This window comes from Carassius gibelio, chromosome B8 (assembly GCF_023724105.1).
Source record: "Carassius gibelio isolate Cgi1373 ecotype wild population from Czech Republic chromosome B8, carGib1.2-hapl.c, whole genome shotgun sequence".
NCBI lineage: Eukaryota > Metazoa > Chordata > Actinopteri > Cypriniformes > Cyprinidae > Carassius > Carassius gibelio.
This window is the reverse complement of record NC_068403.1, coordinates 24537376-24547032: the sequence shown is the minus strand read 5'-3', so window position 1 is coordinate 24547032 and position 9657 is coordinate 24537376. Positions and strand designations below refer to the sequence as shown.

General features: G+C 35.5%; 1 protein-coding gene across 1 annotated transcript; it reads left to right on the top strand.

Annotated features, from left to right (window-relative positions):
- The first annotated feature begins 7130 nt into the window (after positions 1 to 7130).
- Positions 7131 to 8924, top strand: LOC127962844 (homeobox protein Nkx-3.1-like). Its single transcript, XM_052562439.1, has 2 exons — positions 7131 to 7533; positions 8272 to 8924. Exons 1-2 carry the CDS (start codon positions 7407 to 7409, stop codon positions 8694 to 8696), a joined length of 552 nt encoding a protein of 183 aa, XP_052418399.1. The 5' UTR covers positions 7131 to 7406; the 3' UTR covers positions 8697 to 8924.
- Positions 8925 to 9657: the final 733 nt, after the last annotated feature.

Here is a 9657-nt window from a genome sequence, read left to right as displayed (position 1 = left end):
GGTGGTGATGTAATGGTGTGGGGGATGCGTTCTTGGCACACTTTAGGTCCCTTAGTGCCAATTGGGCATCGTTTAAATGCCACGGCCTACCTGAGCATTGTTTCTGACCATGTCCATCCTTTTATGACCACCATGTACCCATCCTCTGATGGCTACTTCCAGCAGGATAATGCACCATGTCACAAAGCTTGAATCATTTTAAATTGGTTTCTTGAACATGACGATGAGTTCACTGTACTAAAATGGTCCCCACAGTCACCAGATCCCAACCCAATAGAGCATCTTTGGGATGTGGTGGAACGGGAGCTTCGTGCCCTGGATGTGCATCCCACAAATCTCCATCAACTGCAAGATTCTATCCTATCAATATGGGCCAACATTTCTAAAGAATGCTTTCAGCACCTTTGTGGGGAAGTCGTGGCCTAATGGTTAGAGGGTTGGACTCCCAATTGAAGGGTTGTGAGTTCTAGTCTCGGGCCGGATGGAATTGTGGGTGGGTAGTGCATGAACAGCTCTCTCTCCACCTTCAATACCACGACTTAGATGCCCTTGAGCAAGGCATCGAACTCCCAACTGCTCCCCGGGCGCCGCAGCATAAATGGCTGCCCACTGCTCCGGGTGTGTGCTCACAGTGTGTGTGTGTGTGTGTGTTCACTGCTCTGTGTGTGTGTGCATTTCGGATGGGTTAAATGCAGAGCACAAATTCTGAGTATGGGTCACCATACTTGGCTGAATGTCACTTCACTTTTTTGAATCAATGCCACGTAGAACTAAGGCAGTTCTGAAGGCGAAAGGAGGTCAAACACAGTATTAGTATGGTGTTCCTAATAATCCTTTAGGTGAGTGTACTCTATACCCCTACATTTATGAGCAGGAAATATTTCTGTCACTCTCTCTCTTAGCTACAGGGTGAGCAGATAGGCCCCATCGTTTCAAGGTAAATGTATTTAAAAAGTCTGAAAAATATGTATATAACTTAGTAATGACATCCTTCTATTTTATTATTTTTATTTTTTTCTATGGGGGGTGTTATCCCACAAAATTGCAATTATCAAAACAGGCACATATATATGTATATATATATATATATATATATATATATATATATATATATATATATATATATATATATATATATATATATATATATATATATATATATATATATATATACTGTACTCTGAGTTTAGATCAGTTATGTAGAATGACTCATATACAGTGGAGATCAAAATTAGAGAACAATCCATAAATTATTTTCTCTGAAATATTGAATATTGTTATTTTTCATCGCTCAAACTTTAAAAGAATATCAGCTGTGAGTATACCACTGTTTCAACAAGGCATTTCAACAAACACATTTATGCTGTAAAAAACGCAGAGATCAAAACTAGAGAACAGTAACTGTAGCACAAAAGATTGCAGGACATCTGTTTTGGAGAGTTACAGCTGTCAAAAAGTAGAAGGAAATGTAGAGGTCCTTGCTCTGTGGCCACAGTACATCACTAGTCTCTCACACTGCGCTGCTGTGATCTTGGTCCACTCTTCTTCCACACTTCGGTGACTTAAGTGGTTTCTTAGCCATATTTTTGTCCAACTCCTGCGGCAGAAAACTTCCCCCAAACCAGGACACTTCCAGGACACATTTCACTAACATCTTTACACACCCGGGGTTCAGTCTTTCCCCAGTTTGATGCCAAATACAATGTTTCCCATCGGGCCTAAATAAATTAAACTTCCTCTCATCACATTTCAAAGGTGAGCCTAGGCTTGTGATTCTTTCTGGAGATGAGAGGTTTGGTCACTGCAGAGTGGGCTTTCAGCACGACTTCTATTAAACGTGCCGAGACAGATCCATACCCTGTTCATCTCTGAACTGGTGAGCAATTCCAGCTGCAGTGTTGAACCGATTCCCCACCGAGTCTCTACATTATCCTGCCTTCACGTGCTGTTGTCTTACATGTATGACAAGCCTTTTGGGGGGACTAAATTCTGCAGTATATTGGAATGACCAGATATTCTTGCAATGGCTATAATGGTCATCTCTTTGGTCTTCATCTGGACAACATCCTGTCACAGAGTTTCAGTCACCTTAGAACAGCCCACTATCTTGTAATCTCAGTGAAAACTGAAGGAATGTTGCTGGTTTAATAGGGTTTGTCAGTGGAAATTAGCACTAGGTGCCAAAATTATTATTTATTTTATTTTTAATTTCTCATTTATGTTTTTATACTGTGCTTCAGAATACAATAAATGTATGAAATATGCTTAAAAGTGTCCTACTCCTGTTAGGATAAGTTCAAATATGACTTAATAGTGACCTTGAAATTTATACCTAAAATTGTTTTATCTCCACTATATATATAAATCAATTTTTATCTCATGATTCAAACTTTTTGCCTCACTTTATTGATATGATATCAAAATGCCAAGATATAAATACAACATTGCAAAACAACTCAGAACACAGAAGTTTATTTAGTAATAGTTTAGAATTCTATTTAGAAATAGTTCAGTTTTTCTCTGAATTCTGCAGTGGAATATAAAATAAATTTTTAAGTTTTGCAAGTATTTATTATAATTCTAAATTCATATCTCAGAGCTCTCTTGTGTTGTGTTTTATGATAAAAGGAAATGCCATAACCTATAATCCTAACTTACCAGTACATTTTCCTCTGTCTTCTTTTATTGTGTCTACTTACAGTGTACACATAACAGTTACAACTGTCTCTACATAATACACCCTATTAAAGCTCTTTCTGATTCTGATAAAGCTCTTTCTTCGGATACACTACAATGGAAGAAATTATTTTAACATGTAAGCACACACTTTAGGCTTTGATCACTGGTCTACACAAAGAACTACAGACCTGCAAGTGCAAGCTCTTTTCTCTAGCTGACAGGTTTCTGGGAGACTTTACATTACTTCACATGGGTGCCAGCCAACACAAACTATCCCTCAGTCAAAACTGACATCTAACCTTAAGGCAGGCATTAATGAAGACATGCTCGGCTCAACTACAGATGATCTTCTGCAGCTGAGGTCATATTTTTTAAGTTTAGCACAATACACCTGTCAAAACACAGTTAACATTCAGTTGATATTGTCCAATGGGATCTGTCAAATTATTTTCATCACGTGACTCAAGCCATTATAGTATACTTACACAAAATAGCACTCCAGGAGAACATATTCTAAATTTAAATTTAACTGTAAGTGTAAAGTAAATATTGCATTTGGAATTTAGAATGAAAAGAGGTTTTAAGGCCACAAGAGGGCAACACTTCACTAACTATGGCCATTTGAACCAAACATGATAATACTGAAGAGTCAAGGATTGGATCGTTATTGCAGTGATTAATATGTTTCTGACATGTTGTAAGTTTTCCATAAATTGATGTGTTGATGTGCAGATTTTCATTTCTTAAACAACTATGTTGGAAGATGTACTGGTCCATATTCCAGAATGACAAAGTTTCATTGAAGCCAAGTTGAGATAAAGTGGTTCAGTGAGCATAAGGAACCATTTTTCACATATGAAATGGCCACCTGACCTTAACCGTACCGATTAGTTTTCTTTGTTTAGTTTTGCTTGTTTTGCCAGGTAGTGTATATTGCTGAATTGTCCAAATAGGGAAAAAAATGTTTTGGATAGTGATAAAATATAATTATAAGAAATTAAGCTTAATCAATCCTATAATTACTGTTAATATAATTACAGAAATATGACATAGTTATAATGTACACCTACACTACTACTCAGATGTTTGCTGTCAAAATTTAAGATTAATTAATTAATTTTTTGCAGCAATGATGCATTAAATTGATCATTTTTAGGTGAAAACACTTACAATCTTACCAAAGATTTATATTTTCTTTAAACCACAAAACCACATTTTCTTTTCCACAAAAATATGAAGATGCACAACTGTTTTCAACATTGATAATAACAAGAAATGTTTCTTGAGCATGAACGCAGCATATGAGACTGATTTCCGAAGGATCATGTGACTCTGAAGACTGTAATGATTCTGAAAATACAGCATTAACATCACATCAATAAATGTAAAATAAATAAATAAATAGACAAGTTCAGATTTTAATAATATTTCACAATATTACTATTTTACTATAATTTCGATCAAATAAATGTTGCATTGGTGAGCATAAGACACCTTCAAAATATCAAAAAGCCCTGTTTGAACAGTATGGTAACAGATAACCTTATTAATGTAAAGTACTAAAAAGTGACCCAAGCCTCTGATGCCACCCAACAAACCACAGTGAGACATCCAGCACACAGAGCAGTGTGACATATGTCTTCCTGTCGACAGGGTCAGATTCTAACAAGCCCACATCTGGCCCAAAACAAGCAAACGGGGTTACTCATCTCTTCCACATTGTGTTAGTGTAGGGACAAGAGGTCAGGAGAGAAAGCGGGAGTTACATTACACAAGCCACAAGAAATGCTCATCCAATTACTACTGCTTGTTTTGTTTTGTTTTGTTTTGTTTTGTATGGCCAAAGTATGACATAGTCTCTGAATCTTGCAGTGTAAATAAGGAACTGAATATGTGTTTGTGCAATTAAGATAAGATATACAAAGATATACAAAACAGGAAAATGACTTGATCAAAGAGGTATAGAGAATTAAGATGAGCAATGCAGGTAGTCTGCTCACTGTATGTGTGTGTTTAAAGAGAGATGGAGGAAACAGACAGCAAGATTATTCAATGTGAACACTATCATGAAAAACATCTCACATACAAAGTTTACATGACAACAGCTTCAATGAGGTAAACCTCCAAAAATCTTTAAGCTCTTCTCCTTTTGTGAAATAAAAACCAACAAGAGCGCATTTATTACTGTTAACAAAAGCTATAACCATGAAAAAGATTTTGTTACTTAAATAAATGGAAACTGAAAGTTAGTTTGTTTATATATATATATGTAATTTTTTATAATGTTTCATATTTTTTATTATATTTAGATTTATTATTATATATCTAATTTATTTTATTTTAATATATCTTACTTATTTAATTCCTACAAAGGCAACATTTGACCTTTTCGTGTAGTTTTAGACTGCTTAATGTAAATAACTAAAACTGAAATAAACCTTAAAAACAATTAAAACATATTTATTGAAAAAAGCAAATAAATTGTAAACTAAATAAATACATTTAAATGAATTAAATAAAAACTGTAAACTACTAAAAAATACAATAGAAAATATGAATATAACTGAAACTAGAATAATGTCTGAATGATAGGCTTGATATAAAGGTCCTTAAAAATAAGATTTTCCTGAAGCAAAACGAATAAATATATAAATAGAGGCAGCATTCTTATATTTAATATTTCACTGTTTACAACATAAACATAAATAAACATATATAAACATAAATAGCCAGATTATTTGTTAATTTTCAAATAATTTCCCCATTAAAAATTATTGATCTGGCTATATACACTCTTAAAAATAATGGTTCTTTATCCGGATCAGTGGTTCCACAAATAACCTTTACCATCCATGGAACCTTTTCATTGCACAAAAGGTTCTTAACAGTATATAAAAGTTCTTAAGATTTCTTTCTTTCTTTATTTTCACACAAAGAAAAAAAAAAGATTCTTTTAAGAACTGTTCATTGAAAGGTTATTTGGGGAACCAAAACTGGTTCTTCTAGCATCGCTGTGAATCACCCCTTTTTGAATGTACTGTAAGTATACTGTAGAGTAAAAAAAAAAATTATTAAGTTATGAACTTTACAATCACATCACAGACAAATACAATAAATACTAATATAGATTAAAAGTATTGAAACATAACTGTACCTTAAATAAAACATTGCCTTAATCTATTTAATATCGCCTATTTAGTTGATGTGAGGCATATTTATATTTAATATATTCATAAAACAATTGGAGTGGATGCTATGCCACTCACCAGACACAGTCTAAGTTGTTAAATGTGTTAACTGTAGAGTATTTCAGGGCTTATGTTGGTGGGAGGTCATGCCGGTGGACATTACTACCGTTTGTCACTCTCAGCTTTTGTGTTATTCCAAGCAAACTCTCGTCTCTCCTGGGGCCAGTGCGTCCTCTTTCCCCGTCCCGTTCTCTACCTCAACATGCCTCCCCCTTAACCACATCTCTCTCTCTCTCTTGTCTCCTCTTCTCTCCCCTCTGCACAGGACTGTGGGGTCACACAGAAGAAGCACAGGGGCACAACAAACACACAGCCATGCAACAACGTGTGGGTCAGGAGAAGGAGCCAGGACCAAATCTGTTGAAGTCATTAGCTCCACGGAGAGGGGGCCACCCACTCTGACCCCGGCTGAACACATACCCCAGTGCCCTGGACCTCAGGGCTTACCCCAGCTTGACATCCAGGGATGATAGGAGTCTAATACTGATATCTTTTTACACAATAAATCTCACTAAATACTCAACTGACTGAGAGTGAGGGGCAGAGCGGCTCAGTGCAACATTAATAAAAAGCTCACTGCATATGCATTTGTTGTATTTCAAATGCAGTGACATGTTCTAAGTTTAAGGATAAAAGCAAAGCTTTAAGGACAAATTTCAAATAATTTTACACACTATAAATATTAATCATAGATGGATGGATGGATGGATGGATGGATAGATAGATGTGAAAAATAATAATAAATTACACAAAGTTAATAAAAATAAAACAATATATATATATATATATATATATATATATATATATATATATATATATATATATATATATATATATATATATATATATATATATAGTCTTAATTAGTCTACAATATACTACAAAATATTCCCCCCAAAAAATAAAAATAAATAATTGTTTCAATTTCCATGGTCTTAGTTTCTTGAATTTTGGTCTTGAAATTCATTGTTAATTTAATTTTAATAAATAATATTTTTATTTTGCATATCTAAAATACAAAATACAAAAATGTAGTATAATAGATAATATTTAATATTGTGTGTGTGTGTGTGTGTGTGTATATAGTATATTTGTTATTGTATATTTTTACTAATATAAAATTATAATATTGTATATATTATACATTTATTATATCTTATGCTTATATAAGATTGCAGTTGGGAGAACAACTAAGTAAATAAAATATCTAGACTGTGTAAATGTATTAAGACTAGAGGACAAGCAGCAGTTGTCTCTGGTGTTAGTCAGAATGGTGGTCCATGAAGACGTGTCTGTTTTAGCCATCAGCGAGCCTGGAACGATGACGTAGGCAGGACGCTCCTCCAATAGCAGAAGAGACAGCAGCACTCACGCGCTATTTAAAGTCACGCAGCTGAGCTGGAGAATCAAAGTGCCAATTACTAACCCCGAGGAAGAAGACGCTTTATCCTTACCTTTATCAGGAATTTAGCAACACAGATGGCGGCTTCGAACAAGCAGCTGACGTCGTTTTTCATAGAGGACATTTTATCCTTAAAAGAGGGTAAAAAAGAAGACTTCTACAAATCTGAGAGCGACAGAGCCGACAGCACAGACGGACGAACAGGTACAGCTCTCTGAAGAACATTTCTGGGTACACTTCTAGCTTAGTTAAGTTAGTTAAGATTAAGCAGTTATGACAATTGCATGCCAAACTAGTAGGCAGTTAGCTACATCTGTATGTAGGCTACTGTAGGTAGTTTAGGTAAACTGAATATGTAACGTTATGCCTTACGACCATGGTTTTAGCATAGTAAAAGTGTAGTAACCATGTTTTTGGCGGATTGACTTTTGTATAACCACAATTCTATTAGGCTACAAATACCATGATTATACTATGTTGGTCTACAAGAATCATGTAAAAAAAAAAAAAAAAAAAAAAAAAAAGAAACTTTGCAAAACCATTGAAAAAAGCAATACCTTTTTCTAAAGTTATTTAAAAATAGACCTGACATAGTATCTGTACTAGCTAGCAGAGATATCTGTCAGGTTTTAATGTTCTGAAACCAGTTTTTCTGTGAAAAGCTGCCCTAAAGAAAATTAACCATGGTAAAGAGTAGTAAAAGCGTAGTAACCATGTTTACCATTTACCGTGTGTAGTCTATAATCACAGTTTTACTAAATAAAATACAATGGCTAAAATATGGTTAGTCTAGCAAAACCATAGTGGATTTGTGGATACCGTGGTTTAACTACAGTATGTGTTTTTGGTTATATTTGTAGTAAAAGCATGTATTCTGAGTTCAATTAATTTTTGTGAGAAACTGAGTTTAAAACCCTAAATGTATCGTACTTACGTTCACAGACTCTGAGGACGTGTCGGTTTGTGAGAGCCCTGAGGATAGATCAGAGTCGACCGCGGATTCGGCGAGAGGCGGCGGCGGCGGGAAGAAGAAGCGGTCGCGCGCCGCGTTCACGCACCTGCAGGTGCTGGAGCTGGAGAAGAAGTTCAGCCGCCAGCGCTACCTGAGCGCACCCGAGCGCGCGCACCTCGCGAGCGCGCTGCACCTGACGGAGACGCAGGTGAAGATCTGGTTCCAGAACAGGAGATATAAAACCAAGCGGAGGCAGCTAACGACAGACTATCAGAAACCCGACGCCACAGTTATGGCTGCTAGAGAGGAGGACTTCTTCAGAGCTTCGCTTTTAGCGACGGTCTATAAATCATTTCCATACCGGCCTTACGTGTATGACTTACACGGACTGAGTGTATGGAGATCAGCACTCTGATGATATTTGGGACATTAAAATGGACTTTCTCAGATTATTGTGAATAATATTCTTAATTATTATGGTGATTTTTTTATTATTATTATTATTTTAAGTATTGTACAGCTTTATATTTTGTGAAATAAAATATTTTTATTAAAGGTGCATGTGTGTGTTTCCTCATGAGCTATAGGCTAAAAGTATTGTGGTCACTCCGATGACATTTTTTCAATCATCCCCACTTCGTCTTCACTTTTTATATTTGATTCATACATTGTAAGAAGTCCAGATGTGTGTTGCTTCTATCATTGACAGAAAGCCACACATATTTAGCTTTATCTTGCATTTATCTCACTTAGCCTATATTAACGTGAACTTGCGAAAAGCATTTTTGCCTTATCTGGTTAAACAGACTAAGCATGTTTTGACCTTCAACTGAGGAACTTAAAGAATATGGATCTAAGTGAACTGTGAAAAATAGTGCAACAAGGCCAATGCAATATTTTATTGGCATCCAAATCATTAGCCATTAATTTACCAAAACTAAAATAATGAATGTGAGTGTGTTGGAAGCTCACGTTATACTGTGGTCTTCAGTTAACTTCATTTAACATTTGTGTTCTCTGCAGTCATCTAGTGTGTTTTTTTTAACTGGATTTCAGTAAATGTTTTCACACATACATCATTATTCTTTAAAAATCATGGCACTCCCTAATTCCTAAAAGCGCTTTATGGTTTAACAAGGACTGTAATTATTCTTCAGCCTGAACACTTGCCACGTTCACAAGCCATGCCAGCTGATAAATCAAGAGAAGGATTCTTTTGTAAAACATGTGGGTCTGCTCAACATAGAAGTTTAACATTGCTACAAGAGATAGTGATCTCAAGCGCCCCTATCCTTCTTCCATTCAACTTAAGTTGACTTCAGCAGAGCGATAGTTTAAACCACCTAGAGACCGGAGGTGGTCTGTTGTCTGAGGGA